The following is a 23,985-nucleotide window of genomic DNA, read 5'->3' on the forward strand; positions in this document are numbered from 1 at the left end:
CTATCTGGTAAAATGTATTGTGTTTTTTTGACCCCAATAAAACAAATCTATGTGCTTTGTTTGCTATAGGCCACTCACTTTGACTCTGTCAAGGATGTATGTATAATCTCATGTGGCATAAAGGATAATTTTATTGAGATCAGATGGACCAGACCATTTCATCAGGGTGCTGCCCGCACGTACTAAGGAGAGAATAGAGCCTGCATGGGGTATTCCTTACACAGGTTCCAGGGCTACTTGCCCCTGGCTTCCAAATTCACCATATTCCGGGGTTTCTAAGGCAAATATCTGATCGGGACATAGGCAATAATTTCAAAGGAGCTAAGATCCTATCATCAGTCGATGCTGGTAAGTCGGATATTAGCCTATATTGTTTTGATTAGGACGCTTAAACAGAAAGAGATCAGTAGCATATTCAGTTTGCATCTGAGATCCTTATTATAAAGATGTGGTCCTAATGACACAGAGGAATCATGGCACACACCACCGCCTAATTAGCCTATAACACTACACCAGCGTGATGCAGTCTCAATGAGAAATCATTCAAATCAAGGTCGATGTTAATTGTGCTTATAAGAACTTAACGGGTTGTCTGTCTGCGATTTACATGGCTATAGATCAATGTGACGAATCGGGATTTTCAGAGAATGGATGAGAAAACCATCCCTGCGTTTTACGAAAGACAGGGATAATATGCTGAGTGCAGTGAAAACGCGGATCCGATTTAAGAAATAGGTTGGAGATAGAACGAATACGTGCGTTTCCCTGTCCTGTGCTCGAGGAACAGTTTTCCAACAACACTACCCCTGCAGTTGCGGCAAAAGTTTGGCGCGATCGTTTATCATCTGATTATCTGCAGTGTGCAAATTGAATAATCTCGCGTGAGATTTTATAAAATCCACACTAGCAACAGCATTTGCAACACGTCATAATGATCAACAAAAAGTCCTACTACAAATAGCATCAGTCGTCTGTACAGTTCAACACCATGGACAGGGACATTTCGCATTTAGATGTGTGTGTTTGGCGGGTATTATTGAACACAGATGTGTAGTGACGCAGTTTTAGAAGAATAAACCATTTGATTTCGCTCACTTGGGGATTGCATGCGTTCCCGTACACCCTTATTTGGTCTAGCTGTGTAAATAGAACTAGTAAACTATCTCCTAGGCATAGGTTTGGCTTGTAAACCCGATATGCAATTCCAATTATAATTTGACCACGGGTTCATTGCTGTGTTATTCTAGGACTGAGGATAGTGTTGGGATAGGCCAGCCTGAGCCATGGCTCATGGGAAGAAACCAGGGAAGATCACCAGAATCCTGGGACCCAGCCCTTCGTCGTGCCCAGGAGGATCCATAGAAAAGAAGCCAGGGACTATTAGGAGAATATTGGCCCCCAGCTCTCCGCCCAGCCCGGGTCCCACAGGATCCACAGAGGAGTCTAATGAAGGACCTCATGATGAAGGACCTCAGAAAGAAAGACCACAGAGTTTGAGGAGTAAGGGCCCTCCACCCTGCCCTGACCCCCTATCCACAGGGGAGCCTACTGATGAAGAACCCTGGGGTCTGAGCAGCAAAGGCCCAACTGAAAGACTACATGATGGAACTCAGAGTCTGAAGAGTGAAGGCCCTCCTCAGCACTCGCAGAGCACCAGCAATGAGGAGCTGGACAATAACAATGATGAGAGGACCCCTGGGCCTGCAGCACCTGTCCCTGTCCCTGCTAGTCCAACACAGGCCCGCCCATCCCAGGCCTACAGCAAAATTACTCAGGCCCAGAACTACCCTAGGCAGTCAGACGCCCAGGCCCAGAACTACCCTCAGCAGTCGGACGCCCAGGCCCAGAACTACCCTCAGCAGTCAGACGCCCAGGCCCAGAACTACCCTCTGCAGTCAGACGCCCAGGCCCAGAACTACCCTCAGCAGTCAGACGCCCAGGCCCAGAACTACCCTCGGCAGTCAGACGGCCAGGCCCAGAACTACCCTCGGCAGTCAGACGGCCAGGCCCAGAACTACCCTCTGCAGTCAGACGCCCAGGCCCAGAACTACCCTCGGCAGTCAGACGGCCAGGCCCAGAACTACCCTCTGCAGTCAGACGCCCAGGCCCAGCCCCGACAGACACAGCAGCATCTCAGAGAGAGTCCAACAAGCCCCAGCACCAGGCCCACCTCTGACTCACCATCCAGTCAGGAGAGACAGTCCAGGGCTGTTAAACCATCACCTGTCCTTACCAGTGCCAGTCCTTACCAGCCGTGTCTGATTAGTCCCTCCAGTTCACCTCTTCCTGTCCCTGCTAGAGCTAGTCTCTCCTCCAAGCTCTCTCTGAACCTGCCCGGTGACACCACCACCTCTGACAGCATGGAGGAGGAGGAGGAGGAGGAGGAGGAGGAGGAGGAGGAGGAGGAGGAGGAGGAGGACAGCTGCTCAGAGTACGACAATGTGGGTTCAGATGTGGAAGGTGTGGAGCAAGACATTGATCAGGTGCTGCGGGTGGAAGACCAGGGTATGGAGGTGAGGTACTACCCTGAGCCGCAGGATGGTATCTATGTGGAACACCAAGACGGAACCTACATTAAAAACCAAGACGGAACCTACGTGAAACACCAAGACGGAACCTACGTGAAACACCAAGACGGAACCTACGTGAAACACCAAGACGGAACCTACGTGAAACACCAAGACGGAACCTACGTGAAACTCCAAGACGGAACCTACATTAAACACCAAGACGGAACCTACGTGAAACACCAAGACGGAACCTACGTGAAACTCCAAGACGGAACCTACATTAAACACCAAGACGGAACCTACACGAAACACCAAGACGGAACCTACACGAAACACAAAGACGGAACCTACGTGAAACACCAAGACGGAACCTACACGAAACACCAAGACGGAACCTACGTGAAACACCAAGACGGAACCTACATTGAACACCAAGACGGAACCTTCGTGGAATGTGAAGACCGAACTTACATAGAAGACGAAGACGGAACGTATGTGAGGCATGAAGATGAAACCTACGTAGAAGAATGTGAGGATGGACCCTATTGCCCCAAGGATTCCACCTATGTAGAAGATGAGGATGGTACCTATGTGGAGGGTAGTGTGGAGGGGGACAGCCTGGAGGGGGACAGCCTGGAGGGGGACAACAGCACCACTGTACAATACAAACCCACAAGGCCACTGTACGGCCCTGAGTCTGAGGAGATGCAGGATAAAGATAGAAAACCCTGTAGCTCTTCTGAGCATTACCATCAGTTCAATGACAATCCACATCAGACACCCAAGGCTGGAGACAAGGAAGAAAAAGAGGAGGTGGAGGGGCAGGAGGAGGAAGAGGAGGTGGAGGGGCAGGGGGAGGAGGTGGAGGGGCAGGAGGAGGAGGTGGAGGGACAAAAGGAGGAAGAGGAGGTGGAGGGACAGGAGGAGGTGGAGGGACAGGAGGAGGAAGAGGAGGTGGAGGGGCAGGAGGAGGAGGTGGAGGGGCAGGAGGAGGTGGAGGAGGAGGAGGTGGAGGGGCAGGAGGAGGAGAATTTCCCAGATGAAACTGGTGAAACAGAGGAAGAGCGGGATGTGACCACGTACACAGAGGAGGAGTCTGAAGAGACAGAGGACAGAGAGCAGGAAAAGAAAATCACTACCAGCCACCAGGAGAATGATGGGGTGAGGATAAGAGAGGGAGAGAGGGAGGGGGAGAGGATGATAGAGAGGGAGAGGGTGGGGGCGAGGATGAGAGAGAGGGTGGGGGAGAGGATGAGAGAGGGAGAGAGGGAGGGGGAGAGGATGAGAGAGAGGGTGGGGGAGAGGATGAGGGAGGGAGAGAGGAGGAGAGAGGGAGAGAGAGAGGGGGAGAGGATGAGAGAGGGAGAGAGGGAGGGGGAGAGGGAGAGGATGAGAGAGGGGGAGGGGGAGAGGATGAGAGAGAGGGTGGGGGAGAGGATGAGAGATGGAGAGAGGGAGGGGGAGAGGATGAGAGAGGGAGAGAGGGTGGGGGAGAGGATGAGAGCGGGAGAGAGGGAAGGGGAGAGGATGAGAGAGGGGGAGCGAATGAGAGAGAGGGAGAGGATGAGGGTGGGGGAGAGGATGAGAAAGGGAGAGAGGGAGGGGGAGAGGATGAGAGAGGGAGAGAGGGATGGGGTGAGGGTGGGAGAGAGGGAGGGGGAGAGGATGAGAGAGAGGGAGAGGGTGAGAGAGGGAGAGATGGATGGGGTGAGGGTGAGAGTGGGAGAGAGGGAGGAGGAGAGGATGAGAGCAGGAGAGAGGGAGGGGGGGAGGATGATGAGAGCAGGAGAAAGGGAGGGGGAGAGGGTAAGAGAGAGGCAGAGGGTGAGAGAGGGAGAGAGGGAGGGAGAGAGAATGAGAAAGGGAGAGAGGGGTGAAAGGGACAGGGAAGATGGTAAGGTCTACTCTTTGAGAAACTGTGACACCCCTGAGGACAGAATGATCTCAGTGTGTGTCTCAGAGTCCCCACAAAGGGCCCCCTATAGGGGAAGTGGGGGGGGAAGGGATTGGACTTGTGATGCTCCTCAAAGGGCCCATAAGGAGGTGAAGAGGCAGGGGAGGGGAGGAGGACGAGGTGGGAGGAGTGAGAGGGGAGGAGGAAGGAGTGGGAGGGAAGGAGGAAGGGTCGGGAGGGAGACTGACAGGGAGGAAGACACTGGCCAGATAGTATCTGAGATGAAGGTATGTATGAGCAGTAGCAGCAGCTCAGAGACACAGGATTGCAGAGAGGCTGCCATCAGGCCCAGACCACCAAGGCCTAGGCCCAGGCCTAGATCTGGGCCCAGCCCCAGCACCCCACAACCTCACCAGACACAATCCCACACCCAGACCCGCCCAAAACAGGCCTACCAGACCCAAACCTACCTGACAGAGGGCCATACTGGACCGACAAAAGCCCACCCAACACAGAACCACCACCTAGAGGCTCAGAGCGACGCCCGACAGAGCCAGCAGACTAAGACACAGGACTGCAGAGACGGTGCCATCAGTTCTATACCTAGATCTGACTTCATCACACCACACCCTCACCCTCCTCAAACCCCGGCCCAAACGCAGCACAGCCAGGCCCAGCAGACACACACCCAGCCTCACCAGATCTGCCCAAAACAGGCCCATCCGGCAAAGACCCACACCCACCCGACACAGGCCCAGACCCAGGCCCGACAGGTCCTGCCGACACAGGCCCAAACCCACAAGAGACAAGCACCCACCCATCCGACACAGGCCCAGACACTGCAGCACCACAGAGAAGGTTCCGTCAGGCCCAGCCCTAGGCCTAGGCCCACCTCTGACTGCCCTTCCACCAACCAGACCCAGAAGCAGACTCAGGATCGCAGAGAGAGTCTCACCACTGAGCCTACACACAGCCAGGAGAGCCAGGCCCAGACACACAGCCAGGAGAGCCAGGCCCAGACACAGCAGTCAGAGGCCCAGGCCCAGCAGTCAGAAGCCCAGATCCAGCAGTCAGAGGCCCAGACACAGCAGTCAGAGGCCCAGGCCCAGCAGTCAGAAGCCCAGATCCAGCAGTCAGAGGCCCAGATCCAGCAGTCAGAGGCCCAGATCCAGCAGTCAGAGGCCCAGATCCAGCAGTCAGAGGCCCAGACCCAGCAGTTAGAGGCCCAGATCCAGCAGTCAGAGGCCCAGATCCAGCAGTCAGATGCCCAGACCCAAGCCTGGCAAATCCAGGATCGGAGAGGGAGTCCCATCACTTCTGACGCGCCTCCCACCCACCAGACCCAGGCCCAGAACCATCCTCGGCAGCAAGAGGCCTGGCAGACCATGCAACACCGTAGAGAGAGTCTTACCAGCCCCAGGCCCGACTCCGACTCCCCACCCAGTAAGGCCCAAAATGACCAGTCTCAGGCCCAGCAGCATTACAGAGAGAGTCTCCCCAGGTCCCGGCCCACTTCTGCCTCCCCTCCCAGCCACAAGACCCAAATACAGGACCACACTCCCCTCGCCCGACAGACACCGCAGCATCGCAGAGAGAGCACCACCAGTCCCAGGCCCCCCTCTGACTCCCCTCCCCTCCAGGAGAGCCACCAGGCCCACATCCAGGCCCACTCTTATCAGACCGAGAGCCAGGGCAGACAGACCCAGCAGCATTGCAGAGAAAGCACCACCAGCCCCAGCCCAAGGCCTACTTCTAACTCCACTCCCAGCCTGGAGAGCCATCCAAGGGCTGTCAATGTATCACCAGCTCCACATCAGAACACAGAGCCACAGAGGGAGTCCCAAGAGGAGAGACAGACAAGGACACAGACACAGACACAGGTAACCGCCTGATGCTGCCAACTCAACAGGGTTTGTTTTATGTTATTAGTTTACTTGACAGGAACCATGTACAACAAACATTGCACCAGATTTGACCTACATGGCTAAGTCTCATCTGAAGTCCGGTCATGTTTCCGTCTCTTTAGTTGTTAGTAAGATCTCCCCTCTGTCTGTTCCAGTTGTTAGTAAGATCTCCCCTCTGTCTATTCCAGTTGTTAGTAAGATCGCCCCTCTGTCTATTCCAGTTGTTAGTAAGATCTCCCCTCTGTCTATTCCAGTTGTTAGTAAGATCGCCCCTCTGTCTATTCCAGTTGTTAGTAAGATCTCCCCTCTGTCTATTCCAGTTGTTAGTAAGATCGCCCCTCTGTCTATTCCAGTTGTTAGTAAGATCTCCCCTCTGTCTATTCCAGTTGTTAGTAAGATCTCCCCTCTGTCTATTCCAGTTGTTAGTAAGATCTCCCCTCTGTCTATTCCAGTTGTTAGTAAGATCTCCCCTCTGTCTATTCCAGTTGTTAGTAAGATCTCCCCTCTGTCTATTCCAGTTGTTAGTAAGATTTCCCCTCTGTCTGTTCCAGTTGTTAGTAAGACCTCCCCTCTGTCTATTACAGTTGTTAGTAAGACCTCCCCTCTGTCTATTACAGTTGTTAGTAAGATCTCCCCTCTGTCTATTCCAGTTGTTAGTAAGATCTCCCCTCTGTCTGTTCTAGTTGTTAGTAAGATCTCCCCTATGTCTGTTCCAGTTGTTAGTAAGATCTCCCCTCTGTCTGTTCCAGTTGTTAGTAAAATCTCCCCTCTGTCTGTTCCAGTTGTTAGTAAGATCTCCCCTCTGTCTATTCCAGTTGTTAGTAAGATCTCCCCTCTGTCTATTCCAGTTGTTAGTAAGATCGCCCCTCTGTCTATTCCAGTTGTTAGTAAGATCTCCCCTCTGTCTGTTCCAGTTGTTAATAAAATCTCCCCTCTGTCTGCTCCAGTTGTTAGTAAGATCTCCCCTCTGTCTATTCCAGTTGTTAGTAAGATCTCCCCTATGTCTGTTCCAGTTGTCAGTAAAATTTCCCCTCTATCAGCTCCAGTTGTTAGTAAGATCTCCCCTCTGTCTATTCCAGTTGTTAGTAAGATCGCCCCTCTGTCTATTCCAGTTGTTAGTAAGATCTCCCCTCTGTCTGTTCCAGTTGTTAGTAAAATCTCCCCTCTCTCTGCACCAGTTGTTAGTAAGATCTCCCCTCTGTCGATTCCAGTTGTAAGTAAGATCTCCCCTCTGGCTGTTCTAGTTGTTAGTAAGATCTCCCCTATGTCTGTTCCAGTTGTTAGTAAGATCTCCCCTCTGTCTATTCCAGTTGTTAGTAAGATCTCCCCTCTGTCTGTTCCAGTTGTTAGTAAGATCGCCCCTCTGTCTATTCCAGTTGTTAGTAAGATCTCCCCTCTGTCTGTTCCAGTTGTTAGTAAAATCTCCCCTCTCTCTGCACCAGTTGTTAGTAAGATCTCCCCTATGTCTATTCCAGTTGTTAGTAAGATCTCCCCTCTGTCTATTCTAGTTGTTAGTAAGATCTCCCCTCTTTCTATTCTAGTTGTTAGTAAGATCTCCCCTCTGTCTTTTCTAGCTGTTAGTGAGATCTCCCCTCTGTCTTTTCTAGCTGTTAGTGAGATCTCCCCTCTTTCTATTCTAGTTGTTAGTGAGATCTCCCCTCTTTCTATTCTAGTTGTTAGTAAGATCTCCCCTCTGTCTTTTCTAGCTGTTAGTGAGATCTCCCCTCTGTCTTTTCTAGTTGTTAGTGAGATCTCCCCTCTGTCTGCTCCAGTTGTTAGTAAGATCTCCCCTCTGTCTGTTCCAGATGCCTCACGATATCTCAGAGCAGCAGCCTGGCAGGCCCCACTGCCCAGAGCCCCAGGCCCTACAGAAGGACAGCAACAACACACCTCAGCCTGAACCAACACAGAACAACGCCTCGTTCCCCAGCTTTGTGGATGGTAAATGTAATTTCTCTGTGTAGTTCATTGATTCCATACCTGAGTAACGGGCATGTGATTGGTTTCTGGTGTGTACACACCTTGACGTTGTTGTACTGCTGCAACCATATTGCCCAGCAATGGGACAATAACGGCCTTCTGAATGTGAATGCGAATCTGTATCTGATTCTGAATCTGACTCTGAATGTGAATCTGACTCTGAATGTTAATTTGAATCTGACTCTGAATGTGAATGTGAATCTGAATGTGAATCTGACTCTGAATGTTAATCTGACTCTGAATGTGATTCTGAATGTGAGTCTGACTCTGAATGTGAATCTGACTCTGAATGTTAATCTGACTTTGAATGTGAATCTGAATGTGAATCTGACTCTGAATGTTAATCTGAATCTGACTCAATGTGAATGTGAATCTGACTCTGAATGTGAGTCTGAATGTGAATCTGACTCTGAATGTTAATCTGAATCTGAATGTAAATGTGAATCTGACTCTGAATGTGATTGTTAGTCTGACTCTGAATCGGAATGTGAATCTGACTCTGAATGTTAATCTGACTCTGAATGTGATTCTGAATGTGAGTCTGACTCTGAATGTTAATCTGAATCTGACTCAATGTGAATGTGAATCTGACTCTGAATGTGAGTCTGAATGTGAATCTGACTCTGAATGTTAATCTGAATCTGAATGTAAATGTGAATCTGACTCTGAATGTGATTGTTAGTCTGACTCTGAATCGGAATGTGAATCTGACTCTGAATGTTAATCTGACTCTGAATGTGATTCTGAATGTGAGTCTGACTCTGAATGTGAATCTGACTCTGAATGTGAGTCTGACTCTGAATGTGAATCTGACTCTGAATGTGAATCTGACTCTGAATGTGACTCTGGCTCTGACTGTTAATCTGAATCTGAATGTTAATCTGAATCTGACTCTGAATGTGAATGTTAGTCTGACTCTGAATGTGAATCTGACTCTGAATGTGATTGTTAGTCTGACTCTGAATCTGAATGTAAATCTGACTCTGAATGTGAATCTGACTCTGAATCTGACAAAGAATGTGAATCTGACTCTGAATGTGAATCTGACTCTGAATCTGACTGAATGTGAATCTGACTCTGAATGTGAATGTGACTCTGAATGTTAATCTGAATCTGATTCTGAATGTGAGTCTGACTCTGAATATGAATCTGACTCTGAATGTGAATCTGACTCTGAATGTGAATCTGAATGTTAATCTGAATCTGACTGATTGTGAATGTCAGTCTGACTCTGAATCTGACTCTGAATGTGAATCTGACTCTGAATCTGACTGAATGTGAATCTGACTCTGATTCTAAATGTGAATATGACTCTGAATCTGATTGTGAATGTTAGTCTGACTCTGAATCCGACTGAATGTGAATCTGAATGTGAATCTGACTCTGAATCTGACTCTGAATGTGACTCTGACTCTGATTCTAAATGTGAATCTGACTCTGAACCTGACTCTGAATCTCATGCCCAGTCCCAGGTCCGTGTGAGCCGGAGGACCTGATCGATGGCATCATCTTTGCTGCTAACTACCTGGGTTCCACACAGCTGCTGTCTGACAAGAACCCGTCTAAAGGAACACGCATGGCCCAGGCGCAGGAGGCTGTCAGCCAGGTCAAGGTAGTCTATTTATTTGCCTGCCTAATATTCGGATCGATCAATGTCAGGTGAAGTGAATATGCATTCTCCCTAACCACAGTAAGGATTTTTGCCTTTGAAAAAACTCACAGTTGGAGTACGCTTTTTCAGTCACATGATGGAGGGCTCCTTTTTACCATGTTTTGTGTGTCTACCATTTATGACAGGATTTCCCAACTGGTGGTGATTATATTTGCCCCCCCCCCCCCTCACAGAGTTTTCTTAAATTATTATTATAATAAAAATATATATACAGTGGGGCAAAAAAGTATTTAGTCAGCCAACAATTGTGCAAGTTCTCCCACTTAAAAAGATGAGAGAGGCCTGTAATTTTCATCATAGGTACACTTCAACTATGACAGACAAAATGGGAGAGAAACAAATCCAGAAAATCACATTGTAGGATTTTTAATGAATTTATTTGCAAATGATTTGTAATTATGTTCCGGCACCCCGAACATCCGCTCAAGAGAAAAATCATCCCGCGGCTGAATCCCTTATCTATGATGTCTGCTGCCCACAGAGCCAAGATGAAGACTCTCAGATGGTGACAGAAGTTGACCTCTTCATCTCCACCAAAGCAGTCAAAGTGCTGAATGCTGACACACAGGTGTGTAACTACAGTGTTGAGCTATGTGTCCAGGTGTGTAACTACAGTGTTGAGCTATGTGTCCAGGTGTGTACCTACAGTGTTGAGCTATGTGTACAGGTGTGTAACTACAGTGTTGAGCTATGTGTCCAGGTGTGTAACTACAGTGTTGAGCTATGTGTCCAGGTGTGTAACTACAGTGTTGAGCTATGTGTCCAGGTGTGTAACTACAGTGTTGAGCTATGTGTCCAGGTGTGTAACTACAGTGTTGAGCTATGTGTCCAGGTGTGTAACTACAGTGTTGAGCTATGTGTCCAGGTGTGTACCTACAGTGTTGAGCTATGTGTCCAGGTGTGTAACTACAGTGTTGAGCTATGTGTCCAGGTGTGTAACTACAGTGTTGAGCTATGTGTCCAGGTGTGTACCTACAGTGTTGAGCTATGTGTCCAGGTGTGTAACTACAGTGTTGAGCTATGTGTCCAGGTGTGTACCTACAGTGTTGAGCTATGTGTCCAGGTGTGTACCTACAGTGTTGAGCTATGTGTCCAGGTGTGTAACTACAGTGTTGAGCTATGTGTCCAGGTGTGTAACTACAGTGTTGAGCTATGTGTCCAGGTGTGTACCTACAGTGTTGAGCTATGTGTCCAGGTGTGTACCTACAGTGTTGAGCTATGTGTCCAGGTGTGTACCTACAGTGTTGAGCTATGTGTCCAGGGAAAACACTCACCTCTGTGTTAGCTTTGTATCTGCCGTCGGGTTGTAATTTCAATTCAGGAAGTTGACTGAAATTTCGGTTTCAATTCCTATTCTCCTTATTGAAAAAATCTGATCTACTATCATAAGAGACCTATCTCTTGCTTTTCTAGCTTTAGGAGCATCCTGTGGACATGTTGTTGAGGACCGTCTACTCCACACAGTACTAAGTTATTACCACAGCAGCTATATCTATATATATATATATATATCATTTAACAACTGGGTGGTTCGAGCCCTGAATGCTAATTGGCTGACAGCCGTGGTATATCAGACCGTATACCACGGGTATGACAAAACATGTATTTTTACTGCTCTAATTACGTTGGTAACCAGTTTATAATAGCAATAAGGCACCTCGGGGATTTGTGGTATATGGCCAATATACCACGGCTAAGGGCTGTATCCAGGCACTCCGCGATGGGTCTTGCATAAGAACAGCCCTTAGCCGTGGTATATTGGCCATATACCACACCTCCTCGGGCCTTATTACCACAGCAGCCATACATATTATTTATCCCCCCAGGAGACGCTGATGGACAGTTATTACCACAGCAGCTATACATATTATTTATCCCCCCAGGAGACGCTGATGGACAGTTATTACCACAGCAGCTATACATATTATTTATCCCCCCAGGAGACGCTGATGGACAGTTATTACCACAGCAGCTATACATATTATTTATCCCCCCAGGAGACGCTGATGGACAGTTATTACCACAGCAGCTATACATATTATTTATCCCCCCCAGGAGACGCTGATGGACAGTTATTACCACAGCAGCTATACATATTATTTATCCCCCCAGGAGACGCTGATGGACAGTTATTACCACAGCAGCTATACATATTATTTATCCCCCCAGGAGACGCTGATGGACAGTTATTACCACAGCAGCTATACATATTATTTATCCCCCCAGGAGACGCTGATGGACAGTTATTACCACAGCAGCTATACATATTATTTATCCCCCCAGGAGACGCTGATGGACAGTTATTACCACAGCAGCTATACATATTATTTATCCCCCCAGGAGACGCTGATGGACAGTTATTACCACAGCAGCTATACATATTATTTATCCCCCCAGGAGACGCTGATGGACAGTTATTACCACAGCAGCTATACATATTATTTATCCCCCCAGGAGACGCTGATGGACAGTTATTACCACAGCAGCTATACATATTATTTATCCCCCCAGGAGACGCTGATGGACAGTTATTACCACAGCAGCTATACATATTATTTATCCCCCCAGGAGACGCTGATGGACAGTGCGTTGCGTTCCATATCCTACATCGCAGACATCGGGAGCATCGTGGTTCTGATGGCTCGTACCCGTATGGCAGGAACATCCTCGCAGGACTGTAGTGAAGCTGATCTCTCCTCCTCAGAGGGACAGAGGCACTACAGAATGATCTGCTATGTCTTTGAGTCAGAAGACGTGAGTACTGAGCTGGCAGCCTTAAAATAAGATTCTGTTCTGTTTTATTCTGTTGTATTCTGTTGTATTCTGTTCTGTTCTATTCTGTTTTATTCTATTCTGTTCTGTTTTATTCTATTCTGTTCTATTCTGTTCTATTCTATTCTGTTCTATTATATTCTGTTCAATTCTGTTCTATTCTGTTCTATTCTGTTCTGTTCTATTATATTCTGTTCAATTCTGTTCTATTCTGTTCTATTCTGTTCTGTTTTATTCTATTCTGTTCTGTTTTATTCTGTTGTATTCTGTTCTATTCTGTTCTGTTCTATTCTGTTTTATTCTATTCTGTTCTGTTTTATTCTATTCTGTTCTATTCTGTTCTATTCTATTCTGTTCTATTATATTCTGTTCAATTCTGTTCTATTCTGTTCTATTCTGTTCAATTCTGTTCTATTCTGTTCTGTTCAATTCTGTTCTATTCTGTTCTGTTCTATTCTGCTCTATTCTGTTCTATTCTGTTCAATTCTATTCTATTCTATTCTGTTCTATTCTGTTCTATTCCATTCTGTTCTATTCTATTCTGTTCTATTCTGTTTTATTCTATTCTGTTTTATTCTGTTCTATTCTGTTCTGTTCTGTTTTATTCTGTTCTATTCTGTTCTATTCTATTCTGTTTTATTCTGTTCTATTCTGTTCTGTTCAATTCTGTTCTATTCTGTTCTATTCTGTTCAATTCTGTTCAATTCTGTTCTGTTCAATTCTGTTCTATTCTGTTCTATTCTGTTCTGTTCTATTCTGCTCTATTCTGTTCTATTCTGTTCTATTCTGTTCAATTCTATTCTATTATATTCTGTTCTATTCTGTTCTATTCTATTCTGTTCTATTCTATTCTGTTTTATTCTGTTCTATTCTGTTTTATTCTATTCTGTTTTATTCTACTCTATTCTGTTCTATTCTATTCTGTTTTATTCTGTTATATTCTGTTTTATTCTATTCAGTTTTATTCTATTCTATTCGGTTCTATTCTATTCTATTCTGTTTTATTCTATTCTGTTCTATTCTGTTCTATTCTGTTCTGTTCTATTCTGTTCTATTCTGTTCTATTCTGTTCTATTCTGTTTTATTCTATTCTGTTCTATTCTGTTCTGTTCTATTCTGTTCTATTCTATTCTGTTCTATTATATTCTGATTTATTCTATTCTGTTCTATTCTGTTCTATTCTGTTCTATTCTGTTCTATTATATTCTGTTTTATTCTATTCGGTTCTATTTTGTTCTATTCTGTTCTGTTCTATTCTGTTCTGTTCTATTCTGTTCTATTCTGTTATATTCTATTCGGTTTTATTCTATTCTGTTCTATTCTGTTCTGTTCTATTCTGTTCTATTCTGTTATATTCTATTCGGTTTTATTCTATTCTGTTCTATTTTTTTCTGTTCTATTCTATTCTGTTCTATTCTGTTCTATTCTATTCTGTTTTATTCTGTTCTATTCTCCCACTCTTGAACTTTGAATACTGCTGACTGTGATTGATCTATTGGGGTAATGATTTTGTTCTTTGAGATTGTCTGGCACAGTGTTTGCGAAGGTCAAATCAAAGCAAATGTCATGGGTCACATACACATGGTTAGCAGATGTTATTGGTCACATACACATGGTTAGCAGATGTTATTGGTCACGTACACATGGTTAGCAGATGTTATTGGTCACATACACATGGTTAGCAGATGTTATTGGTCACGTACACATGGTTAGCAGATGTTATTGGTCACATACACATGGTTAGCAGATGTTATTGGTCACATACACATGGTTAGCAGATGTTATTGGTCACGTACACATGGTTAGCAGATGTTAATGTGAGTGTAGCAAAATGCTTGTGCTTCTAGTTCTGACTATGCAGTTCAAATCTAACAAGTAATCTAACAAATTCACAACAACTACCTTATACACACAAATGTAAAGGGATGAATAAGAATATGTACATATAAATATATGGATGAGTGATGGCGTGCAGCATAGGCAAGATGCAGTAGATGGTATAGAGCAGTATATACATACAGTGAGGGAAAAAAGTATTTGATCCCCTGCTGATTTTGTACGTTTGCCCACTGACAAAGAAATGATCAGTCTATAATTTTAATGGTAGGTTTATTTGAACAGTGAGAGACAGAATATCAACAAAAAAATCCAGAAAAACGCATGTCAAAAATGTTATGAATTGATTTGCATTTTAATGAGGGAAATAAGTATTTGACCCCTCTGCAAAACATGACTTAGTACTTGGTGGCAAAACCCTTGTTGGCAATCACAGAGGTCAGACGTTTCTTGTAGTTGGCCACCAGGTTTGCACACATCTCAGGAGGGATTTTGTCCCACTCCTCTTTGCAGATCTTCTTCAAGTCATTAAGGTTTCGAGGCTGACATTTGGCAACTCGAACCTTCAGCTCCCTCCACAGATTTTCTATGGGATTAAGGTCTGGAGACTGGCTAGGCCACTCCAGGACCTTAATGTGCTTCTTCTTGAGCCACTCCTTTGTTGCCTTGGCCGTGTGTTTTGGGTCATTGTCATGCTGGAATACCCATCCACGACCCATTTTCAATACCCTGGCTGAGGGAAGGAGGTTTTCACCCAAGATTTGACGGTACATGGCCCCGTACATCGTCCCTTTGATGCGGTGAAGTTGTCCTGTCCCTTTAGCAGAAAAACACCCCCAAAGCATAATGTTTCCACCTCCATGTTTGACGGTGGGGATGGTTTCTTGGGGTCATAGGCAGCATTCCTCCTCCTCCAAACACGGTAAGTTGGGTTGATGCCAAAGAACTCCATTTTGGTCTCATCTGACCACAACACGTTCACCCAGTTGTCCTCTGAATCATTCAGATGTTCATTGGCAAACTTCAGACGGGCATGTATATGTACTTTCTTGAGCAGGGGGACCTTGCGGGCGCTGCAGGATTTCAGTCCTTCACGGCATAGTGTGTTACCAATTGTTTTCTTGATGACTATGGTCCCAGCTGCCTTGAGATCATTGACAAGATCCTCCTGTGTAGTTCTGGGCTGATTCCTCACCGTTCTCATGATCATTGCAACTCCACGAGGTGAGATCTTGCATGGAGCCCCAGGCTGAGGGAGATTGACAGTTCTTTTGTGTTTCTTCCATTTGCGAATAATCACAGAAACTGTTGTCACCTTCTCACCAAGCTGCTTGGCGATGGTCTTGTAGCCCATTCCAGCCTTGTGTAGGTCTACAATCTTGTCCCTGACATCCTTGGAGAGCTCTTTGGTCTTGGCCATGGTGGAGAGTTTGGAATCTGATTGATTGATTGCTTCTGTGGACAGGTATCTTTTATACAGGTAAGAAACTGAGATTAGGAGCACTCCCTTTAAGAGTGTGCTCCTAATCTCCGTTCGTTACCTGTATGAAAGACACCTGGGAGCCAGAAATCTTTTTGATTGAGAAGGGGTCAAATACTTATTTCCCTCATTAAAATGCAAATCAATTTATAACATTTTTGCAGTGGTGGGCCGTCAGGGCCTGCAAGGCCTTCTCTGCTGGCCTAAACATCATCAGAATATAATTTTTTTTTAAATATATTTTCCCACAAATATGTATTAAATTATTCCCCAGAGTAAGAGTTATACTCTTCATTTCATAGCTTTCCTCTTGGTTGCACTGCTTCCAGCCCCAGGTTGAGATTTGGAGGGCTGGTCTTTATGTTAGATCTTTTATCCAATCATATTCAGCCATCATGTGTTGCCAGGGGTCTAAAATCTGCCCTCAGGCCTTCAGAATCAACAGTGCGGGCGCTTGTAGCTTATAGTGAATGGAAATTAAAATTTTGTGTCAACCAATCAGCTTTAGAGTTGGCTATTGTACGCCTGCTGGCTGGCTCCAGTGTTACACAGGAGCCAGCTAGCAGGCGTAGTGCGTCCACGTCTTTTGATTGGATTACCAATATTGAGAGGCAGGTCCTATGGGCAGGTCTATGCAGATCTAGGAAACTGAATTTGATAAACGAATTAATTCGCGTTCTACTAAGCTGTTTTTTCAACCCACAATGGCGGAAGGAGGAGAAGATATCGATTTGGTCGAGGATATAATTATAACGCCATTCTCAAGACGAACTTTTCAAGAAAAGTTAGACATTGTAAGGAGAGGTCGCCCGACGCCACAAAGCCTGTCACAGGCGGGAAAGGGGTTCGTTCGCTCGCCACTTTCAAAGTTTCAACTACGAGCGCTATGGCTCCGAGAAGCACTGCAAACTGTACTGCTGGGAATGCCTATTATTTGCAAGTGATCGATTTGGTGTTTGGAGCCACACTGGCTTTGCAAACTTGAGTTGTCTGTTAAACACTGTTTACCCAAAAATGTCAATTTGTCAATTTCAAGGTGACGCAACGCCTGGTTATACTGCGTTTCTGTCTAAATGTATAGTGTCTAGAGCCATGGCTTAATGATGGTAATAAGAGGTGGATTAATTCGGGTGGGACTGTGTAGTACCTCACTGAAGGCCTAGGCCCCAGGCCCACGGCACGCCACTGCATTTTTGACATGCATTTTTCTGGATATTTTTGTTGTTATTCTGTCTCTCACTGTTCAAATAAACCTACCATTAAAATTATAGACTGATAATTTCTTTGTCAGTGGGCAAACGTACAAAATCAGCAGGGGATCAAATACTTTTTTCCCTCACTGTATGAGATGAGTAATGTAGAATATGTAAACATGATTAAAGTGGCGTTATTTAAAGTGCCTAGTGATACATTTATTAAGTCAGTTTATTTAAATGGGGAGAGATTTGAGTCTGTATGTTGGCAGCAGCCTCTCTATGTTAGTGATGGCTGTTTAACAGTCTGATGGCCTTGAGATAGAGTGGCCTGTACACTATTACAGTACAATATTACTGAACATCATTTTAAAGCTTTGAAAATGTCTATGGCTTGTACAGAGGCCCTACCTTATTTAACTCTAATGTAGGCTTTCCTATAACATGTGTTATATCTTCCTATAACACGTGTTGTCTTCCTATAACACGTGTTATCGTCCTATAACACGTGTTATATCTTCCTATAACACGTGCTATACCTATCTATAACATGTGTTATATCTTCATTCATAATTTCAGTTGGTCCCTAACTGTGTGCTCTCTCCCACCTCTGTATTGTTGTCAACTTGAATAGTTTATAGTTTCCATTTAGTAGTTATCCCCTACCAACCGGCCTCCCTCCCTTTGCCCCCTCCCTTTGCCCCCTCCCTATATCCCCTTCCCCCTCCGGCCGACCTCCCTATGCCCCCTCCCTTTGCCCCCTCCCTATATCCCCTTCCCCCTCCGGCCGACCTCTCTATGCCCCCCCCTATATCCCCTTCCCCCTCCGGCCGACCTCCCTATGCCCCCTCCCTTTGCCCCCTCCCTATATCCCCTTCCCCCTCCGGCCGACCTCTCTATGCCCCCTTCCTTTGCCCCCTCCCTATGCCCCCCTTTCCCCTCTGCAGGCCCAGCTCATTGCCCAGTCCATCGGACAGGCGTTCAGCGTTGCCTACAGGGAGTTCCTCCGAGCCAATGGGATCAACCCTAAGGACCTGAGTCAGAAGCAATACAGTGACATCATCAATTCCCAGGAAATGTACAATGACGACCTGGTCCATTTCTCAAACTCTGACAACTGTAAAGAGGTGAAGTGTGTGTGTGTGTGTGTGTGTGTGTGTGTGTGTGTGTGTGTGTGTGTGTGTGTGTGTGTGTGTGTGTGTGTGTGTGTGTGTGTGTGTGTGTGTGTGTGTGTGTGTGTGTGTGTGTGTGTGTGTTTGTGGGTGTGTGTGTGTGTACTGAAGTATTGAGAGGTGCGACGGCCTACTGTAGTGAGCAGAGCTTTGATTGTTGACCGTGATGCATGACTCTTCAGGATGTATTGCCCGCTTCCTTCCTTCCTTCCTTTCTTCCTTCCTTCCAGTAAATTAAAAGAGATAACTTTGAAGAGTACAAGTAATTCGTGTTCTTGCTTTACCATCGTCCTTCTCCCCCGATTGCTCAGTTTGGCCGGACTGCCAGCTCTAGGAAAAGTCTTGGTGGTTCCAAACTTCTTCCATTTAGGAATGATGGAGGCCACTGTGTTCTTGGGGACCTTCCAGATCTGTGCCTCGACACAATCCTGTCTCGGAGCTCTATGGACAATTCCTTCGACCTCATGGCTTGGTTTTTGCTCTGACAACTGTGGGACCTTTTTTTTTAACCTGTTTTCTCTCGAATTTCGTGGTATCCAATTGGTAGTTACAGTCTTGTCCGTACGGACTCGGGAGAGGTGAAGGTCGAGAGCCGTGTGTCCTCCGAAACACAACACAACCCAACCAAGCGCACTGCTTCTTGACACAATGCCCACTTAACCCGGAAGCCAGCCGGACCAATGTGTCGGAGGAAACACTGTGCACCCGGCGACAGTGTCAGAGTACACTGTGCCCGGCCCACCACAGGAGTCGCTAGTGGGCGATGGGACAAGGACATCCCTGCCGGCCAAACCCTCCCCTAACCCGGGCGACGCTGGGCCAATTGTGCGCCACCACATGGGTCTCCCGGTCGTGGCCAGCTGCGACAGAGCCTGGACGAACCCAGAATCTCTAGTGGCACAGCTAGCACTGCGATGTAGTGCTATAGACCACTGCGCCACTCAGGAGGCCAAATTGTGGGACCTTATATAGACAGGTGTGTATCTTTCTAAATCATGTCCAATCAATTGAATTTACCACAGGTGGACTCTTATCAAGTTGTAGAAACATCTCAAGGATGATCAATGGAAACAGGATGCACCTGAGCTCAATTTCGATTCTCATAACAAAGGGTCTGAATACTTATGTAAATAAGGTATTTCTGTTTTTGTTTTTTTATAAATGTGCAAACATTTATAAAAACCTGTTTTCTCTTTGTCATTATCGGGTATTGTGTGTAGATTGCTGATGATTTATTTTTATTTAATCCATTCTAGAATAAGGCTGTAATGTAACAAAATGTGGAAAAAAGTCAAGGAGTCCGAATACTTTCCGAAGGCACTATACACTAACTAATAACTTAAAGCAGATGGGTGAGAGCCTGGGGGTGGTGATTGTAGAGTCTGAACTCTCTCTCTCTCTCCCCCTCCCCCTCTCCCTCTCTCTCTCTCTCCCCCTCTCTCTCTCGGTCTTTCGCTCTCGCTCTCCCTCTCTCCCTCTCTCCCTCTCTCACTCTCCCCCTCCCCCTCTCTCTCTCTCTCTCCCCCTCCCCCCTCTTCCCCTCCCCCCTCTCTCTCGGTCTCTCTCTCTCTCCCTCCCCCTCTCTCACTCTCTCTCTCCCCCCCTCTCTCTCCCCCTCTCTCTCTCGGTCTCTCTCTCTCTCTCTCCCTCCCCCTCTCTCACTCGGGTCTCTCTCTCCTTCCCACTCTCTCTCTCACTCTCTCTCTCCCCCCCTCTCTCTCTCTCTCCGCCTCCCCCTCTCTCTCTCTCTCGCTCTCTCCCCCTCCCCTCTCTCTCTCTGTCTTTCGCTCTCTCGCTCTCTCTCTCTCTCTCTCTCGGTCTCTCGCTCTCTCGCTCTCCCTCTCTCACTCCCCCTCTCTCTCTCTCTCCCCCTCCCCCCTCTCTCTCTCTTCCCCTCCCCCCTCTCTCTCGGTCTCTCTCTCTCTCCCTCCCCCTCTCTCACTCTCTCTCTCCCCCCCCCTCTCTCTCCCCCTCTCTCTCTCGGTCTCTCTCTCTCCCTCCCCCTCTCTCACTCGGGTCTCTCTCTCCTTCCCACTCTCTCTCTCACTCTCTCTCCCCCCCTCTCTCTCTCTCTCCCCCTCCCCCTCTCGGTCTCTCTCTCTCCCCCTCTCTCACTCCCCTCCCCCTCTCTCTCTCTCTCTCCCCCTCTCTCTCTCTCTCTCTCCCCCTCTCTCTCTCTCAGTCTCTCTCTCTCCCCCTCTCTCACCCCTCTCCCTCTCTCTCTCTCTCTCTCGGTCTCTCTCTCTCCCCCTCCCCCCTCTCTCTCTCTGTCTCTCTCCCCCTCTCCCACTCTCTCTCTCACCCTCCCCCCCCCCCCTCTCTCTCTCTCTCTCTCTCTCTCTCTCGGTCTCTCTCTCTCTCTCCCTCCCCCTCTCTCACTCTCGCTCCCCCCCCACCTCTCTCTCCCCCTCTCTCTCTTGGTCTCTCTCCCTCTCCTCCCCCTCCCCCTCTCTCTCACTTTCCCCCGCTCTCTCTCTCCCTCCCCCCTCCTCCATAGCTGGAGTTGGAGAAGCAGAAGGGAGAGAGCCTAGGTGTGGTGATAGTGGAGTCTGGCTGGGGCTCCATCCTGCCAACGGTGATCCTAGCTAACATGTTGAACAGCGGCCCGGCTGCCCGCTCCGGGAAGCTCAACGTGGGAGACCAGATCATGTCCATCAACAACACTAGCCTGGTAGGGCTACCTTTAGCTACCTGCCAGGGTATCATCAAGGTACCGTACACCAGTCACTAGTCAGACATGTCCATCAACAACACAAACTAAGTAAGCCTTGTCCGAGCCAGAACGGTCCATAACACATCTGGTTCCAGCCTTTTGTATGACTCGACCGGACAACCCCCTACCTTCCAATCTCAGGGCGGACACTCTGTCAGGCAGTCAGGCATAACAATGCTAATTAGCACTGTATGTGGTAATACTAGCTTAATACATATGCAGTGGTGGGCCGTCAGGGCCTGCAAGGCCTTCTCTGCTGGCCTAAACATCATCAGAATATATATTTTTTTTAAATATATTTTCCCACAAATATGTATTAAATTATTCCCCAGAGTAAGAGTTATACTCTTCATTTCATAGATTTCCTCTTGGTTGCACTGCTTCCAGCCCCAGGTTGAGATTTGGAGGGCTGGTCTTTATGTTAGATCTTTTATCCAATCATATTCAGCCATCATGTGTTGCCAGGGGTCTAAAATCTGCCCTCAGGCCTTCAGAATCAACAGTGCGGGCGCTTGTAGCTTAAAGTGAATGGAAATTAAAATTTTGTGTCAACCAATCAGCTTTAGAGTTGGCTATTATACGCCTGCTGGCTGGCTCCAGTGTTACACGGGAGCCAGCTAGCAGGCGTAGTGCGTCCACGTCTTTTGATTGGATTACCAATATTGAGAGGCAGGTCCTATGGGCAGGTCTATGCAGATCTAGGAAACTGAATTTGATAAACGAATTAATTTGCGTTCTACTAAGCTGTTTTTTCAACCCACAATGGCGGAAGGAGGAGAAGATATCGATTTGGTCGAGGATATAATTATAACGCCATTCTCAAGACGAACTTTTCAAGAAAAGTTAGACATTGTAAGGAGAGGTCGCCCGACGCCACAAAGCATGTCACAGGCGGGAAAGGGGTTCGTTCGCTCGCCACTTTCAAAGTTTCAACTACGAGCGCTGTCAATTGCTCACAGGCTCCGAGAAGCACTGCAAACTGTACTGCTGGGAATGCCTATTATTTGCAAGTGATCGATTTGGTGTTTGGAGCCACACTGGCTTTGCAAACTTGAGTTGTCTGTTAAACACTGTTTACCCAAAAATGTCAATTTGTCAATTTCAAGGTGACGCAACGCCTGGTTATACTGCGTTTCTGTCTAAATGTATAGTGTCTAGAGCCATGGCATAATGATGGTAATAAGAGGTGGATTAATTCGGGTGGGACTGTGTAGTACCTCACTGAAGGCCTAGGCCCCAGGCCCACGGCACGCCACTGTACATATGTCATGCCTGACAATGCTAGTTAGCATTATGTGTGGTAATACTAGCTTAATACAGGCATATGTCATGCCTGACAATGCTAGTTAGCATTATGTGTGGTAATTCTAGCTTAATACAGGCATATGTCATGCCTGACAATGCTAGTTAGCATAATGTGTGGTAATACTAGCTCAGTGTTGCAGACCAGATCAAGTCCATCAATAACACCAGCCTGGTGGGGCTTACCACTAGCCACCTGCCAGGGCATCGTCAAGGGTTACGGTCCAAACATTTAAAAGACACACCCTCGTCTACTTACCCTCGCCTTATGCCCTTGGAGGGAATCCCCGTCGCCATCTTGGGTGGACGGTCCAAAATGATTAGCCAAGCAAGGGAAGTTTACAACGTAAGCTCTTGTTTTTATTCGGCATTGCTAGTGTACAATTATGTTCACTCCGGGGCCTTAAAATTCCCAATAATTCAATTTGCGACGATTGTACATCCGCTAAGAAAAGTCAGCGAAAACTTAAAAACAACATCAATGGAGAAGTCAACATACAAGTGCAAGTAAAAACGAATGCAAATAAGTTAGACATTGTGCTATTAATGCACATGACAGCACAAACACGTAAAGTAAATATGTTTTTGTTTGGTTATCTTTTGGAAATTGTAGAAATTTTCCTTCTTCAGAAGTTCCAGCTAGGCAGGCTAGCGTTAGTTAACTCATTAATTTGCTAGCTATCATACAGTAGGCGTATATTAATAATTATATATTTAATATAAGTAGACATGCACTCATAATTGACTGTAGTGCATGTGAAGCACCCACAAGCTTCCGGGGGCTGAAAACACAATCATCGCAGGATGAACGAGTGACGTTTCCGGCCAAGGGTGGTCCATTTAAAAATCATTCCTTCCTCCCTCGCCCCTTGCCCTGCAAGTGTATACTCGTCAGACGTCATGATACATCATCAGAAGTTTCCACTAAATTTGAGGGCTGAGGAGATAGGGTGTGTCTTAAGTGTTTGGACAGCAGCCAAGGTCTGGAGCATACAGTCAACTCAGGCAGCATCTATGTTATGTTACTGCTTTTTTGACTTTTTTTAAACTCAAAAGTTCAAACCACTTCCTTTATTTGTCTCTTATCAGTCATTAAAGAAAAGGAGATGAGGAAGCCATTAGTATTGAGATTGAGATCGACACAGCCATTCTAGGAAGACATTCTAGAGTATTGAGGTTGAGACAGGGCCATTCTAGAGTATTGAGATTGAGACACGGCCATTCTAGAGTATTGAGGTTGAGACAGGGCCATTCTAGAGTATTGAGATTGAGACACGGCCATTCTAGAGTATTGAGATTGACACACGGCCATTCTAGAGTATTGAGATGGACACACGGCCATTCTAGAGTATTGAGATGGACACACGGCCATTCTAGAGTATTGAGATTGAGACACGGCCATTCTAGAGTATTGAGATGGACACACGGCCATTCTAGAGTATTGAGATTGAGACACGGCCATTCTAGAGTATTGAGATTGAGACACGGCCATTCTAGAGTATTGAGATTGAGACACGGCCATTCTAGAGTATTGAGATTGACACACGGCCATTCTAG

At 46.7% G+C, this 23,985-nt stretch overlaps 1 protein-coding gene across 1 annotated transcript in view; it reads left to right on the plus strand.

Annotated features, from left to right (window-relative positions):
* The first annotated feature begins 154 nt into the window (after nt 1-154).
* LOC139577966 (zinc finger CCCH domain-containing protein 13-like) overlaps nt 155-23,985 on the plus strand; it is a 30,290-nt gene continuing 6,459 nt past the window's right edge. The window contains exons 1-9 of the mRNA XM_071405087.1: nt 155-348; nt 1,248-3,371; nt 3,912-6,284; nt 8,114-8,249; nt 9,755-9,900; nt 10,442-10,528; nt 12,529-12,714; nt 18,189-18,368; nt 20,911-21,123. Of these exons, the coding sequence (XP_071261188.1) occupies nt 1,284-3,371; nt 3,912-6,284; nt 8,114-8,249; nt 9,755-9,900; nt 10,442-10,528; nt 12,529-12,714; nt 18,189-18,368; nt 20,911-21,123 (5,409 nt within the window). The 5' untranslated portion in view covers nt 155-348; nt 1,248-1,283. The remainder of the gene's footprint in view (nt 349-1,247; nt 3,372-3,911; nt 6,285-8,113; nt 8,250-9,754; nt 9,901-10,441; nt 10,529-12,528; nt 12,715-18,188; nt 18,369-20,910; nt 21,124-23,985) is intronic.

Source organism: Salvelinus alpinus, chromosome 6, assembly GCF_045679555.1.
Source record: "Salvelinus alpinus chromosome 6, SLU_Salpinus.1, whole genome shotgun sequence".
In the NCBI taxonomy this organism is placed as follows: Eukaryota; Metazoa; Chordata; class Actinopteri; order Salmoniformes; family Salmonidae; genus Salvelinus; species Salvelinus alpinus.